Source organism: Clarias gariepinus, chromosome 10, assembly GCF_024256425.1.
Source record: "Clarias gariepinus isolate MV-2021 ecotype Netherlands chromosome 10, CGAR_prim_01v2, whole genome shotgun sequence".
NCBI classification, from domain to species: domain Eukaryota; kingdom Metazoa; phylum Chordata; class Actinopteri; order Siluriformes; family Clariidae; genus Clarias; species Clarias gariepinus.
The window spans coordinates 9,794,374-9,811,842 of record NC_071109.1 but is presented as its reverse complement, the minus strand read 5'-3'; the positions used below and the strand labels follow the sequence as shown (position 1 = coordinate 9,811,842).

The 17,469-nt window shown below is 37.8% G+C and overlaps 2 protein-coding genes across 3 annotated transcripts; both read right to left on the bottom strand.

Moving 5' to 3' along the window:
• Window positions 1-305: 305 nt before the first annotated feature.
• On the bottom strand, window positions 306-5,686 carry rnf4 (ring finger protein 4). Of its 2 annotated transcripts, none has more exons than XM_053505131.1 (8): window positions 5,598-5,686; window positions 4,982-5,087; window positions 4,715-4,838; window positions 3,367-3,443; window positions 3,177-3,189; window positions 2,907-3,030; window positions 1,983-2,034; window positions 306-1,036 (listed from the first exon to the last, which is right to left on the bottom strand). In XM_053505131.1, exons 2-8 carry the CDS (start codon window positions 4,991-4,993, stop codon window positions 887-889), a joined length of 552 nt encoding a protein of 183 aa, XP_053361106.1. In that variant the 5' UTR covers window positions 4,994-5,087; window positions 5,598-5,686; the 3' UTR covers window positions 306-886. The 2 variants fall into 2 exon arrangements, with proteins under 2 accessions (XP_053361106.1, XP_053361107.1); XM_053505132.1 differs by lacking the exon at window positions 5,598-5,686 and adding an exon at window positions 5,351-5,545.
• Window positions 5,687-6,981: 1,295 nt separating this feature from the next.
• Window positions 6,982-14,629, bottom strand: selenot2 (selenoprotein T, 2). Its single transcript, XM_053506464.1, has 6 exons — window positions 14,308-14,629; window positions 13,712-13,822; window positions 11,272-11,398; window positions 10,926-11,013; window positions 9,010-9,156; window positions 6,982-7,843 (listed from the first exon to the last, which is right to left on the bottom strand). The coding sequence occupies exons 1-5, from the start codon at window positions 14,526-14,528 to the stop codon at window positions 9,035-9,037; spliced, it is 669 nt and encodes a 222-aa protein (XP_053362439.1). The 5' UTR covers window positions 14,529-14,629; the 3' UTR covers window positions 6,982-7,843; window positions 9,010-9,034.
• Window positions 14,630-17,469: the final 2,840 nt, after the last annotated feature.

Sequence of the window (17,469 nt, the reverse complement as noted above, 5' to 3'; positions counted from 1 at the left end):
TGAGGATGGTAGTATTGATGGTGAAACTTTGGAACACGTTGCAGTCGACTAAAAGCATTTTGCATTTCCATTTTTAAGCAACCATAAATTCAAGTGGTGCCACCATTAGCAGGTAGTTTAGGAACCAGTTTGCAGAGGTAAACTAAAACCTGTTATGTAAGTGAGATACACAAGTCAGTTACATTCCACCTTTCAGAAACAAATTAACAAGGTTTACCATTTCAAATATTAAATTAAAATCAGGAGTGCAGAAAATCTTGCAGTCCTTTCCTCAGCTCATGTGTTGTTCATTAAAAACAACAGAAGGCATTGTATTGTTTTATTGGAATAAGTTTATGCACTACACAGTCCTTACTATTAACGAGATTTTTGTACATTCATACAAACATATTTACAGTGAATGCAGTTATTTCAGATTGCAAATACATAACTTAAAAGCAGATGTTAAATTTGATCCATCTGATGAAACAGGTCTGAGATCTTACATGACATAGCAATGATGTAATGACCTGGACAGTAAGCAAGTGTGCCTCATTTTAAATCATTCTTTTTTTTTGTCTTAAGAACATATACAAAACACGCCCTGGCTACAGATTCCTCTGAAATACAGTAAAGCTCATCACATCAAGTCATGTTACGCTAGCAACCGATGTTTAAGTGCTTGAATATGCCATTAAAAGCATTACTTTAAAGAATTTCGAGGCTTGCTGATTCTGAGTCTTTGATCAGAATATCTTTGTGGAGATTAACCCACTAATGTATGATACTAAGAAGCTCAGGTGATGTACCATGCCAGGTTTCAGAAAGGAATTTTCGTAGACAGATAAACCGTGGAAGTGAAGGTCTGGTTACACAGAAAAGTGAAACTGCAATGTCCCTTTCAGTCTCAGATATAGATTGGGTGATACTGCTTATAAGTGAGTTTCTTCCTGCATGTGGGGCAGTTGTGAGCCCGGGCGAGGGAGTCTCGGATGCACTGGCTGCAGAAAAGGTGGCCACACTTGGTTGAGACCATGAGCCGTCCGCTCTCAATAATCTAGTGGGGGAAAAAAAAATAATAATAAATTCATATGAGAACACTAGGTCTCTTTATTAACAATTTGTAGTTTTAGCAAACACTGACAGTTTTTGAATTTTGGCAAATTAGCAACAATATTTACATAACAGCCAGGTGACCTGAACACTGATCAACAAATGTATCAGTAAACTGGTGACAGGATCAGGGACTAAAGTCACACCTATGGCCACTGGGACCAAAGGCCAGCCTTCTCAAACCCAGCCCACAGAAATACCATTGCAGCACAAATTGCACATGGCCTAGCAGGCAAAGAGCCCAAGACCACTGAACCAAGCCTCCAAACTCCCCAGATCCTAATCACATCGAGCACTCATAGGAAGCACTGGACAAATTTGATCCATAGAGGTTCCGCCCCACACCACCCATAGGATCCGCTGTAGACATCTTGATGTCAGACACCACAGCACACGCTGCATGGATTACTACACCTTTATAGAAATTGAAGTTGGAGGAGTTAAGAATTGCGTTCATCTTTATATTCCCAAACTTGCACACAAGCAGAATACGAAGGAACACTTGTCCATCAATGCTAAAATCACTTATCTAAATATCTTGTAGCCAGCTTGAGCAATAAACATTAAAAACTGAGTCCAAGACACATGACTAGGGTACCATAATGCACATAAGCAGTATCTAAGGGTGATGTACAGAGGCATTCCTTTTTAGATGCTGCCAAAAGCCAACACGCAAATGCCAGACAGCATATGATATAATAACCTAAAATAATGACAGACTATTTTAGTGCAATAGTGTAAAGTTAGACACTACCAGTTAACAAGATTTACACTATTTTTACTGAAAATACTAGCACAATGAACATTTTATATTTATACTACAAAAGTATAAAAATAGCTCAATAGACCTTCCGTGTCATCAATGCAGCTAAATTTGACATCAGTGTTACCTCTGCATATGCATCCATGCACACAGGGCAGCTAACCGCTCCAGGTGTAGACCTGTACAAGGGCAAAAAAAACTTTGGTTATTCTTATTCTCAAATTGATTTTTCTTTTATTTGACTTAAATGATTACGTGTCGATGCATGAAATTAATTTTTACAGGATTCCTCACATCTCTCCAACAGTGTGTTAAATCTGGGGCAAAAACTATAGCACATGGTGTGACGTCTGGCTTTAATTATCTGATGCCTTATTTTGTTCATGTTGGTCTTTAGAATCGGCCATTTAGGTTTTGGCTGCGCTTAAATTATAAGCCACATTTTTCAATTCCAACTTTTGGTCAGATCGGAAATGCACAGCATGACTGCTTTGCAATCACAAGTGACTGATCTGACTAATGTGAATGTGTCGCGCATCGGTACGTCTTTCATACCATCTGGGTTAAAACATTTCAAACAATGGACACAAGTTTAGCAAAAATATGCTTGGGAGTCTGCTCTGGACGACAGCAAGCAGTCAGTTGGATAAATGAAGAAAGCAAGACACCTTGTTTTAGCTGTTTGAGCACCACTATTGCTAGAAACACTATGAAATAACCACACTGCCGGTGATGACTGATAACATGAATGGCTCTACACATGCGCATATTCAAAACATCAAATGAACTCTGATCTGCCCATTTAAGTCTCTAAAGCTACATACGAATGTAACTCAGACCTGTCTGAATATGAAAATTAAACTTTGTGCATTCAGACAGCCTTAAAATATCAGATCTGTCCCATTAGGTTAAAAGAAATTTGGATTTGAGTCACTTCAGGCTAGTAATGTGAACGTACTATAGCCTTTTGCCATTTACATGAGCTGGTGGAAAATTTGGGGAAGCCATACACATGACTGAAAATTCTCATTTCTATTACACACAACGTTACCTGGCTCTTGCACTCGCATGTAGTGATGACAGAAGAGCAGGGTTGAGACTTTGACTCGGATCCTCCTCGTCATCGCTGCTCAGCACGTAACTCTCTGTGCCCTGCATACGTCTGGCTTGTGTACCTTTTAAAACAATAAAATAGCGTGGCTAAGTCTCATCAGGTAACTGATAAAAAGGTATGCAATTTCATCTAATCATGTGGCCAAATGTCTAAATAATTTTAAATAGAAATTGATTTTTATTTTTTTAAAGCAAGGAGATTAATTACCATCATCCACAAGCTGGGTTTCACACGATGTTCGGAATAATTAAACAGGAGAATAAAGGGGGGGGGGGGGGGTGGGGGGGTGGAAACAAGGCATTTTAATAGATAAAACTAAAGTAAAATGAATTACAAAAAGCTCCAAATACTTATTTAAAAAAAAAAAAAAAAAAAAAAAAAAAAACTACAATCATACCACAATTGAATCATTGTTTGTGAGATCAACCACAGCTGGCTCTGATCCTTCACAGGTTAAGTCTACTACCTCTTCACCTATGGATACAAAAGAGAAAAAGAATGTGAGAAGGGATCGTAAGAATGGACAATGTCCAAAATACATTGGTGATGCACTCATACTTATATATACACACACTTTTTTTGAGGGGGGTATATTTTTGGCTCTTATTAAAATATTAGCACCCAAGTGCTTTACTTCTCTTATACAACAGCAAACTAAACATTCTATACTTCATCATGCATTTTACTTTTTTATTCTTTTCCACTTGAGTTTAATGTCGCAAAACATCTCAAACACATTCATTCTGATCTTTGCATTCACTATAAAGCTAGAAACAGAGAAACCTAGGAAGAAGCGGAGTTCAAAATCCTGCACATACTGGGTCTCTACCATACACTAGGACATGTATTATGAGGGGCATTCAAGTCAAACAGGGACTTTTGATTGTACAGAATAAGTTATGAGACTCTATATACATATGGAATACATTTATATACAGTACATATCCCTATAAAGTTATGAGGGATTTTCCCTACATAATCCCATGCTACACGAATGCACTTATCCCAATGTTTTAACAGTGCTTGCACTCAGGCTGTGTCTCACATCTGAAATGCCGACTTCCGGTGAAGTCCTTAAATGGTCCAGAGATTTGGAAATGACTTGGCGTGAGATCAGGACTGTATAAGGATGCTGAAATAACTCCCAGCAGAGATTCAGTAATGTGCAATTGGTGTTGGTAAATAATTGTCTCTATTGCAAGCTGGTGCCAAGTTATCCATAGATTTTCTAGGACCAAGCATTGCACAACATTTACAGGAATGACTGCAATGAGCTCGGGAGCAAAATCACTGGGATCTTCCAAATATGCACCTTCTTCTTCTTCAAAACATCTGTACTGTTTAGAAGTTTTAATGCAGTTGGAAGTCTGATCATTTTAGTGTACTTGAAGTATTCTGTAAATGTCTATCGTTTCTACGCCTTCATTCCCGAGTTGACTTAAACACCTCTCATATTGTTGTAGGGTTAAGCACAGAAACTTAAATCTTGCTGAACAGTATCAGACAGGCTGGAGTAAGTGTTTTAGAAACCACTGATTGTCTGTGACAGCCATTACACACAAATTAATTTATAATTTTGCCCACTACACTGTTCTTTAGAGTTAGTGAGATAGTGTGATGTCTGTCAGACCTCCACCAGATCATGGTGTATTTGACCAAATTAGCATTCCAGTAAGCTAAAAAAAAAAAAATCCCTAAACCTTTCTACACCCCAAAACCCACAAACCAGTAGAAACTCCACTCACTGCTTAATCTGTCGCTTTCTATAACGTCAATGGTTTCCACTGAGGCCTGAGACATTTGCGTCCTGCTTCTCTTACTGTTGCGTCGCGAACATGAAGTGGAAGTCGTCCGTCTTTTCCTCTGAGTCTAAATAGTTTGCGTTAAGTTAGCAGAAAACACAGGTGAGACAAAGGCCGGCCGCAAGCACGTCTTAAATGTAATCAGCACAGGTCACGTGATTGCCATCAGGTCACGTGGATCAGAAATGGGGGAGAAGAGAAATCACTCACCGCGCTGCTCATTATGGATGTGACAGGAAGCTGTTAGGACGCACAGGGGAAACTAATGGTCATTGACGCTATCAAAGCTGTCCAGGGTGGATAATAGAGTCAGCAGCTATAAAGAAAACAAGTGACAGTGCGACATTACCCACGATTACACAAGCTAGTCGTGCTTATTAGCTAACAATGACTTATACCTCGAGATATATATGTATTTACTCTAACGTCCCCATCTAGCCTAGCATGTCACATTCACTCAGCCTCAGACTAGATGATACTAAACATGGCTACATGTTAGCAGGATAGCTGAATATGCGTTAGTCAGGAAACACACAGGATAGCTAGCTAGATAACGTACTTCGTGGTAAATTATATTACCTTAGACATTTATGTAAATATCAATAACGATGTCGAGTTAACTCCCTGTTCAACAGCTAACAATAACGTAGTTCTAGCTGAGCTAATTCTTCAAGCTAACATGTTAGCCTGCAAAGCTTTGTCTCGTTTCCTGGTTTATTTTCATTTCGGAAAATTTCTAGACTTCCGTTTTTAGACATCACCGGTCAGCTATAAATTAAAAGACACATCTGATTGAAATGACAGTAAAGTTCTCTCTTCTACATACTTTAAAATCATCGACAAGACAAGCCAGCTTCTGTTTCAAAAATCAACAGACGTGTAGAGTCTCAAACAGACGCTGTTCCCTACGCACTGTTTACTGTATAATACAATAGAGACTAAACCCTACGTAGTGTACTTCATTAGCAATGTGGCAGCTGTTTAGGATACAGGCCATGTACATAACGAAGAAGTCGTACGGGCTTCACTGACATCTATCGGTGTGGAGGATTAAAGCGATTAGATCATGTCATTTGCTAAAGCCGTATTCAGATTGAATCCGAAAGGGTTTCAGAGACACTCTTCCCAAAATAAAAAGACTTACTCTCTGAAAAATGTCATATCAGATAACCATTTAAAAAAAAGAAACAAAATGCAATATTACATGAGAAGGTCAAATATCTTAAGAAAAATGAAAAAAATGGTAATTTATAGAAAGAATAGTAGTGGTATTGGCCTCGCACCTCCAGGGTCAGGGGCTCGATTCCTGCCTCGGGTCTGCGTGCGAGCGTAGGGTTTGCATGTTCTCCCCTTGCTTGGTGGGTTCCCCCCCAGTCCAAAGACATATATGGATAGATATACTTTATTGATCCCGTGAGGGAAATTATTGTGTTATAGCAGCAGCAGGTTACACAAACAGTAGTGTGCAGATTAGGTTGACGTGTTCCCACAAGGCCTGTGTGTGTGTCCTGCGATGGATTGGCACTCTGTACTCAGCCTTGTGCCCCAAGTCTCCTGGGATAGGCTCCAGGCCCCCAGTGACCCTGTACACAGGATAAGCGGTATAGAAGATAAATGAAAAAAATTAAATACACTATTTGATATTTCTGAACAGCTTTAGAAGATTTTAAGAAAAAAGTCTCAAAGAAAAAATATCCAAATATCCAACTCATTCTTTATACCATTACTCTGTGCAGGGCTGAAAAGGGGCTGGAGAAAAGTCAATTGCAGGAAAAACAAGCGCACACACAAAGGGGCCAATTAGCCTACTTTGCATGTCTTCTGACTGTGGGAGGAACCTGGAATGCCCGGAGGAAACCCAGCAAGCGCGAGCAAAACATACAAAGTCCAACATCGGCCCGAGTTGAAAATTGAACCCTCGACCCTGCAAGGATCAAGGGAGCAAGGCAACAGTGCTAACCACTATGGCAATCACTTCAGGCTTCATAAAGCCATTAAATAACTTCATTCCATAATATTTCAAATATTTTGACCATGTACAAATAAATCAATCCAGATGTATTGTCATTTTTTAAATATTTATTCTTTTAAAACAATGATAAAATTTGTTTTTTCAACCTAAATTCCAACATAATCAACTAGGGTACAATTTCATGAATAAGGTAAATTAAAATGAAAGATGTTTCTCGTTACCTCACTTACTAGGGGGAAAAAAATAACACAAGAGGTTGGAAATGAGGAGTACCATTTGTGACACTGTCCGTGAAAATTCCATTTGATTCACTGTTCAGTGCATGAAATCATATGCAGAATGATTTAATGTAGAAAACAGTGATTCACATTAAAAAAAGACTAGCTGGGTTTTCACAAACAGGATCACAATTATTTCTGACATGTGAGGTGTACTAGTATTCTGATTAAAACAGTGGTTACTCTGACAACCTTTCTAAACAGGCAGCTTAACATTGCTACAAAAGGCCTGAAGGATTAAGAGGGAGAATGAACCTGTGGTTTTAAACAGATAGCACGTTTCCCATCTAAAAGCATTCCTTGTCAGCTCTGCTAAAGGGACATGTAATTAAATAGTAGATTTAAACCAAAGTGGAGTTTTCAGTAAACAAAGTGCACAAACATTTCCCTTACCCTGAAGAAGTTTTTCAGCACATTAAATTTGTATATATGGAAAAGAACCTGTATAGATAGTTACAGTTTTACAGCAGTTGCACAAAAACATATCTATTATCATTCAAACATTTACACACAAATGCGAGACATTTTATGAAACTTTCCTGCCGCAACCTATTTGGTCATATCTGCTTATGTATCTAGCTTCAGCAATCTGAAAATAAAGTTTAGTGTGTCCAACTCATAAATGACTTCCACACAATAGATGTATATAAGCACACTGCCCAGTAGAGATGAAGTCAGTCTGGAGGAGTGTGTCGCTGGTCAGAGGAAGTGTGTGTGGTGGCAGGAACATCCAGTCTGCACCCACAGCAAGCTGTTTGCAGTGCAGGCCTTCATTAAGCCACGGTCCACTGTCCCTCTGTCCAGAAAAACAGCTCCAGACACCTGCACGTGTAGGAAAAGACAATTAAGGCTCATACTACTCATAATGACATTACTATTCACCTTTTAAAAATATATACACTATGTTCATAAGAGTGAAAAAAATACTGTATTAATGTTTTATTTTAGAGTAAAACTTTTTAACATTTTATTTCTACATTATTATACACAGATTAATACAAGGCTGGTTCTGAACAAACTTTATTACATAATTGATTGCTAGCAGATGTCAAATACCAAACTTATAAATCTAAATTGTACAGCATCATGCGGAAGCCTTTGATTTACACCTCTTGTGTTTATTCAGTGCTTCTGCAAATACAGATGCATCTTATCTAGGGACGCTAGTGATCAATCGCTGTAAAAATTTTTAACTTAAGATACGCTTTTTCAATCATATTTCTCCATAAACTACAGGTATATTAACTTGCACACCACAAGAGGGCGCAATTCAGACAGTGCATGATATTGGAGATGGCATTGCTTCTGAATGCAAGCAACCAGAGCACAATTTATGATTGCATTGTTTTTTTTTTTTATGTTTGCTTAAATTATACTTGCTTTATTAAAATCTCTCTCAAAGCTCATTTGTTAGGATGCTGTTGGGGCTGTTTAAATAAAATGTTTGTCTTATCATGATTAATCTATAATGAATCAATTATAGATTGTAAATGTGTAAAAGTTGTTGATAAATATGTGAATTTGCAAACCCAATCCCATCTGTATGATCAATGTGATATTTATAGCCATACTTATGCATTAAAAGCCAAAAAATAAACTATTATTTCTAAATATATTATTTATGCAGATTGTGTATATCTTTATGGAATTTCCTTTTTTAAATAATAAACAAAAACGTGTACAAAACATGTACCTCATACTACTGACAGATCTTCTAGATGAGCATGTGTTTGTTTCTACAAAGACTTAATGCTTTTTACACTAATAACAGTGCACCCTAAAACAGTTTTACACATGGAGATAGGAGAGTGCGCACTCCTCTGCCCTCTAGATGACACAGCTTTAATTTTTCCTGACGCACTGGGTGTGCAGTCAAACAGGTAAACGATAAGAGCATGCCTTATGTTTATCACAATATCAGACAAACCATCTTCAGCATGTGCTGAAAAACAGGAAGCAGTACTCGCTGTAATGCCTCTAACACTTGCCTCTCTCTTGGCTTGAACAGCAGCCCTACGGTGTGGCGAATTTAAGGTTTTCGACCTGATTCATCTTGAGGTGGTTGTCCAGAATGTGGAAGAGCTCCTGAATGTTTGGTACATACCCGGACTGCAGCTTTGACCAAATGGGGACATCTACAATAGAGTGTGAGAAATAAAAAAAAAAGGAATCAATAATAAAATAAAAAAAAATACTGGTACATTTCGTCCTGTAGTGCAAGAAATGAAAGGCATACAAAGTGCATTCTAAAAGCTTCCTAAGTCTGTTTCCCAGTGACGTCACTTACTGTTAACGCGATTTTTCTCACTCCATGCAGAAAAAAACCCCAAAACACACATTCAAATGCCTTCCAAAGTTCAGCTAAAATTTATAAAAAGCTTTTGCAGTCCATTGAGATAAACTGAGTTGGTTTCTTTCACAGTGTGTTTAGTAAAAATTTTATGGTTTTTGTTCCCGAAAAATTGCTGGGCATTTTTGCAGGTAATGAGGGTTGTGGAATTTGGCCCTGATTAACTTTGGTACGCAGAGCAGAATAATTTACGTCTATGACCAAGACTAGCAATGTACTAATATGCACCTCAAAGGTCTTATCATAATAAATTCTCTTGCTTTAAGACATTTAATTTAAGACAGTTTTGAAAATATACCCTCCCAAAATATTTTGAAAGCTATACATCTTTAAATTAGATGCGTTATAGAAACCTATACCACAGCACTGATGATTTCGCAAATCTGTTTTCTATAACAGCAGAAACTTCACGTAAAATTTTAAATGTATCCAGACTTATTAATTAATTATTTACTAAGTAATTAAGTATGCAAGTAAAGTGATATAACCTCACAACCTTAAGGGAAGGAGCAATTGGAATTTCATGAAAACAGGGAAGTAATCATAATACAAGAAGTAGGGATGCACCGAAATGAAAATCCTGGGCCGAAAACGAAACCGAAATTTTTGGATGCACTTGGCCGAAAACCGATACCGAAACCGAAAATGGCTTCATTAAAAAACATGTTTAAAATATTTTCTTTTTGTTTGTATTAAAAAAAATGTTGCATATTGCAATTTGGTTGTCCTCATCTGAAACTTTGAAGTGCTTCCAAACCGCCGACATACTCCGTGTTTGATGCGTAATGACAGCGCGAACGAGACAGGAGGATGGGAGAGGCGTGGCGACAATTTCGGCTTTATTTTCGGCGCTTTCTTACATTTCGGCCGAAACCGATAATGCTATTTCGCCCGAAAATTTTCGGCGGCCGAAATTTCGGTGCATCCCTAACAAGAAGTACAGTGATTTGTGTAATTACAAAAACTGAACTGCTCAGTAGGGATGCACCGAATGTTTGGCAACCAAATAAGTAAAAAGGCAGAATAAATTTTGCCGAACAATGACGTTTTTATAGTAACACTATAAAAAATATTTTTTTATTTTACTAATTTATTTATTTTAAGTTATATTGTGCTTTGTTTGTATAATATCTGCTGGAATGTTAAAAAAAAATTTCAGTGTTATAAATAAATAAATATTTTGAAATTGTATTTTTGTTATTTAATGTATTTCTTTGAAAAGCAACACAAAATAGTAAAAAGCAAATTTTTACTATTTAATAAATAATTAATATAAATGGAAAAAAATGCAAAACACCGCGTTCGGTATTCGGCCAAGCATTTCATTATTATTCGGCTTCGGCCAAGAATTTAATTTCGGTGCATCCCTACTGCTCAGAATAGCTGTGGTGTAGGAGTAATAAAACTTTGCTGTTACTGGGAAAAAAAATCACTTTAGCATGGGAAAACAGTTGTTCCATGACCTGTGGTCGAATGGTAAATAATGTTTATAACTGTTCTATAAATAATGACTATATCCTTTTATAAGCATGAAAAAACAACAACAATATATACCATTTAATGTTATTTCAAATGCTCCTGTAGACAGGAACTGGGTCTCCAACATGTTACTGAGAAAGAACACCATGAGACATGAGAATATCTGAAATAGAAAGGACAGTAATACAATCATAAGACATACGCATGTAAAAAATGGCAACATGCTCCACCAGGCAGCTCCATGTTTTCACATAATAACAATAACTGCCTCACAACCCACTGTGTGTACAGGCATTAGAGGCATTTAATCTCTTAGCTCATGTGTGTCACTTTAAGTCTTGATATTTTACACATTTCAGGGAAAAAAAAAAAAGGTATGAAGATAGTTCCTTACTTGCTTATTGATCGAGAAATTTCTTACCTTGTTTTCTTGACCCCAGGACCAGACTCTTGGTGTGTCTGTTCCAAGCATTTGGAAAGGATTTTGTCCAGTGACAATCAGGGCAATGGCAAGCAGTTTAAAGTAGGAAACAAAATTTGCGATGTATCTGGGGAACAAGAAACAGAACAGCAAATGATTCAACATTTACTTGCTTGATAAGGATAATTAAGGCCAATCAACAAATTAGAACCAGAACCACTGATTTCTGATTTTCACATTTAATGTGTTTCATGGTTCATTAGAGCTAAATTTCTGCGGTGCTGTGTACAATGTGGGCAGATGCATTTAAGTTGCAATAGTTAATATTTTAATGTTTTACTTTTAATGTGGAATATGTGGAAAAGTATGATCAAATAACATGGAAACTTTTCATAACTAGCAGGTTAGGAAACCTACTGTTTGATCCTGAATCTATGTTTCTATTTGGATTAACATCTTGTCAGCCATTTTACAGCCACACCCCCAATGCCTTTCCATATCCTCTTAAATCATCATGAGGAAAAGTAGTGTCAGGTGTGTTATGTGACAAAGGAGTAGCAACTAGAAAGAAAGAAAGGTGTACAAAACAGTGGTAAGACCAGCGATGCTCTACGGCTTAGAGACAGTGGCACTGAAGAAAAGACAGGAGGCAGAGTTGGAAGTAGCAGAAATGAAGATTTTGAGGTATTTTTTGAGAGCGAAAAGATGGACAGGATCAAGAATCAAGAATCAGAGGGACAACCAATTTTAGATGTTTTGGAAATTAAGAAAAGCCACATTGAGGTGGTTTTATACATGTTCAGAGAAGAGATTGTGAGCATATTGATAAAAGGATGCTGAGGTTAAAACTGCCAGGCAGGGGGTCTAAAGGAAGACCAAAGAGGAGATTTATGGATGCAGTGAGAGGACATGAAGTTAGATGGTGTGAGAGAAGAGGATGCAGAGGATAGGGTCAAATGGAGGCTTAGATGGACGCTGTGGTGACCCCTGAAAAAGGAACAGCTAAAAGACAAAAAAGTTGTCTAGTTTGGGGGCAAAGCTTTGTGCATATAGATCTCTTGAAGACTACATCACATCAGTCACAACAGTGGACGGTGGAAAAACCTTAACTGGTTTTCGGCTACTAATACTTTCTTTGATAATTATGGAAAAGGTGTTTTTTACCAGGGGGGGCAAACACAGACCGATTACCCAGATGATCACTAAGTTCTTTGTTGCACAGATAAGACGAGTAACCTAGCAATTCCTTACTTCTGTTCTGCTGATTATTTCCATATGCAGTATGTTGTGGTGGACTTATTCAAAAGAGAAGCAAGCGTATGGTAATGGATTAAGAAGGTAATAAGGGTATTTATTTGCAGAAATCTGATTTATCATAATGTGCTTAGCTTAGACGGTGTACAAATATGAAATTACTTCTAGAATTAGTGACTATAGTCAGTGTTAGTTAATTCATTGCTTATGTTACAAATGAGACGATGCTATGGAATATGCTGTGCTTTATAAAATGTTGTTCAGGTAATGTTACCTAATATTGGCATTTCAGCTTATTAATAGCTAACTAACTTTTTAGGAGGTTGAATTCTAAATAGCATAAAATGGAAGGCATAGTGCACTGTAAAAGGCCCAAGTTAGAGTCTCTTGCTCCACACAACAAGTAGTGCGCTTGTTCAGGGGTTAGAGAAGGACTTGGGATTGTATTAGAATTTAATTAGTTTGGTTCTTGTCTTAGCCAAAAAAAAAACAACAACCATATAATAAAAGATAGACAGTTCATAGGAAATTCTAAATTTCTTTTCCTTTTAGCAATTACTAAGGAGACAGTGGATTGTTAAAGATGACAATGTTAGCAAATATGTTTTCTTTCTGATGGTGGTTCCTCTGCTTGTTTTGCATGTAGCATTTAGCACTGGCATCTGGTAAGTAACACTCTTTTTTTGGCATCCAAAAGTGGGTAGGACCACGACATAGACGTTGTGACGCCAGGTACAAATGGTCAATAGATGTCAAAAGTAGTGAGCTCTGATAGAAAACTTATAATATTAAACATAGCGCAAAAAGTATACTTCCTTGTTCTCTTCTTCTCTCATGTTTAATGGAGGCTCACAGACCAAGAAGGTGCATATTGCCACCTGTTGTATCCAAGGGTGTAAATATGCAAGTGTGCCCGAGAACGGTGCACAAAGAGCAACATGAATGCTGGCCATCGAGGGAGTGTAAAAAAAGGAGCAATCGTTCCTGAGCACGGTTCGAAAAATTAGGCCTAATGGGAAAACTATGTAAAAATTGACTGACAGGCAGCAAATCCAAACAAAACCAAGCGTTCCACAGCGGAAGTCAGTTAAACTTTGGTCACAGCTTATCCCACCGTACATATAAGCAACAATAAAACTACTGCAGCTGTAATACAATCTAGTGCGCTCTGGTAGAGAAGACTAACTTGTTGATGAGTTTGGGAGGGTAATTTTCTCCCTCAATTCGGATGTCCGGGTACAGCTGGCTGATAGACCGGGAGTACTCCTGGAACACCTTACTGTACCCTCAGGAAATACTGCAAAACAAATAATCAGATGTCAGCATTACGTTATTACAAAACACCCCTTTAAGCATTACAGTCACTACTGAGTACCATTTTGCCTGCTAGTATATCATGTCAAGGGAGCGAGTTAGCATATTTAGCATGTAGGGTTTAGTCTTCTATGTATTCTTTTTCTTTCACTGACATTTCCATGCTAATCCTTTATGCAAAACCTTATAAAGAAACACAGACATGTTTAAGTACTAGAACTAGGACACAAAATAAGCCTTAAGCTAGGTGTCTCTCAGGCTCAATCCCAAATGGCTCCCTACTTCCTGTACAAGCACACCACACAGGGGAGGAAACAATGGCGACTATACACTAGGAAGTGTTTTATAATTTACACGGAGAGCCATTTGGGACACAGCCTCCATATTCGCTGACAAAGTGAGGAACAGCTATGCTAGCATTTTAAAGACGGACTTTATATTGAAAATGTACAAACACACTGCTCTGACCAGTACTGGAACTTCAGTGCCGGTCCTGTGTAAAATTTCGGCTTGCTCTGCCTCTGGGTGCTGCTCTCCGGCTCTGGGAAGCCGCTGGACGCCATGCTGCTCTTCGCGGCCTGCTTCTCCAGCTGCTCAGTGGCAGTCCGGCCCAAGTAAATATCTCTCACCGTCACCGCCGTGAACAGCAAAAGAGCCGTCAATATACCCGTGTGGCTATATTCAGCCATGTCAATGCCGAACAGGCGAGGGGACCTGCATACGACACAACGCCCCGGTCATTAACGGCACTAACTGGCTCACTGCAGGCTCTCTGCCGTCTTTCACCGGGTTGCCAGATTGGCGGAGCAAAAAATCCCAAGAGCCATGAATTTCTTAGCTCAGATTTATTTGCTAGTCATTATTGGTTAGTTAAAAATGAATACCATACAGTAGGAACCTAAAGATATTATGTAAAGAATAACACACACACACACACACACACACAAACCATATATATATATTGTGCAAAAGTCTTAGGCACTATATTATCTGTAGTGCAAATGTTATTATATATGTATATATGTATACTATAATAACTGTCAGTATTTGGTTTGAAAACTCTTTGATTGAAAATAATCAGTAGTACTGTAATAGATACCGACTGTAAGAATTATTTTATATAAAATGTTATTTCTTTCAACTTTCAAAACTTTACACCGACTTGTGCATTTTTATAAGCACAACTGATGTTTTAATAAAACTAACTATTCTCTGGTAACATGCTGTGGTTTAAGTGGAATAAAACACTACCAGTTGCACCGTTATTGGTAAATAATCAGCTGCAATGTGGTAACGAACTCTACTGTTAATAACTTTATTAAATGGGATGGATCCGAGGTACTAATGCTTGCAAGAACATCATTAGGATTCATTCTAACAAGTAATGGATATTGATTTGCTTAGTCTATAGATGCTGGAAAAGTGATAACACTGTTGCTCCAAGCTTAAAACACACTCAGCTACGCAGAAGGCACAATAACGATGACCTCAAGCTATGTGTTACACATAAAAGTCTAACATATTAGAACAAGTGTATGAATATAAACATTTTAAATACTCTCAGAGCTGAAGTTATAGAACAGACGCATAGTGATCAATCAGTCTTGAGAGTTTTGTGTCAAAGGCAATTACCATTCATTCAGAGCACTAATGCTACAGTATGTATGTAGGGTCACTGGGGGACTGCAGCAAATCCCAAGAAGCTTGGGATGCAAAGCAGGGTACAACTGGAATGGGATGCCAACCCATTGCAAGATATAGGCATGCACAAACAACACACACAGACACACACACACACAGACACACACACACACACACACACACACACACACACACACAGTCATACACTATGGGAGATTTTAACACACCATTTTTTTTTTTTTTTTTTTGCAAATTGTTGTTTTTACGATTAATTAGCGGACGTGGCAACCCTCCTCCTTAACCTCAGGGGAAAGTTCCGGATAAACAAGTTTCAAAATACGAGCCCTGGTAGATCGCTTAACAATGGCGCCCTCTGCTGGTGACAAGGTAGTAGAGGTTATTGAATGACATTTGGGTTTAAATGAATCTACAGTATAAAAGCTTGTGAAAAGTGAATGCATTTTCAAGTCAAAATTACAATCAGAACACCTACGTTTTATTACTCAATTTTATTTTTGCCAATTACAGACTCAGTGGTCTATAAATAGTCACACAGTGTTGCAGGTAAGTGTATCTAATTTACCTATAGGCATGACTGGGCAGGTTGGCGGAAACTGAAAAACCCGGACGAAGCCCACAAAGAAAAGGGAAAACACGTGAAACTCCACACAGACAAGTACACAAGGACAAGGTATAACCGAGAACGCTGCCTCTGCTCCACTGTGAAAGCCATGTGAAATCACAACCTTAAAGCAAATGTCAATTATCCTTATTCATTTATTTATTTAGATTACTATAAATAAATAAATGAATAAGGTAAGTTATTTTTTTTTACCTTTGACATGAATTTGAAGACGTATTTTCCTTGGACAGTGTGTCCAAAGTATTCGTACAAGCTGATGAGCTATTTAAGCTCAACATAGTTGTTGGATTGAACGGTGGCCAAATTGTAAAGTTTAAGATAAATTAAAATAATTATTACTTGATGTGTTCAATGTATCTTAATACGTTTACTGCCCAGTGTTCCAAACCAGGAGAAAGGGACAAACACACACATGGATGCAAAAGAGTATATTCGTCTGAACATGGGCGATACGAAGTGATGCCATATAACGAATCGGAAAGTGTAACGAGGACTTGCTTGTGGGCATAGAGGCATGGGCACGTTCACATCATATGAAAAAAAAAAACATACAATACTCAAACAGAGGACAAATGAAATGTGAATCACAATGACTTGACAGTTTTTGGATGGCATGGAACAAATTTCCCTACAGCACCCCCTGGTGACAACCACCTGGTACTGTAGTATTCTTTGTTATTCTTACATATACACTTAATAAGCACTTTATTAAGAACAGTATACTACTAATAGGTAGGGCCTACTTTTGCTCTATTAATTATGAGTGGCATGAATTCAACTAGATTTTTAAAACATTGTTTTGAGATTCCATGTTTAGACGATTGAATTCTTCTTCTGATCTTTTTCAGGTGCATTTTCATGCTGGGAATTTTCTTTTTCAGTAGTAGTTAAGTAGTTTCAGTATCTGCCATCCAAAAGCCTGTGGCATGTAAGTAATGACTGTTTAGTATAGACAGGCCCAAACTATGTCAAGAAAATATTCTCCACACCATTACAAAACCTTCAGCACGCTGGACTGTTGACCCAATGCAGTGTGTGTCCATAGATTCATGCTGTTGGTACCAAATTCTGACAGTGTGCCTCAGTTCAAATTCTGCCAGCAAATGGGTGACTACAATGTTTTGGAAGTAACTGAAAAAAACGTAACTACAGCACCACCTAGTGACAATCACCTGTTACTGTAATATACACTCCTTAAATCATAATGACCAAAGGCGTGTTTTACCTTCAGGATGCATTCATACAGTACTTCTCACTATTTTGAGATCTGTATGATTTATTTTTAGCACCGTCACAAGAAATCAGCACCACATATTAAATATATTTGAAGATTTAATTTAGAGCTT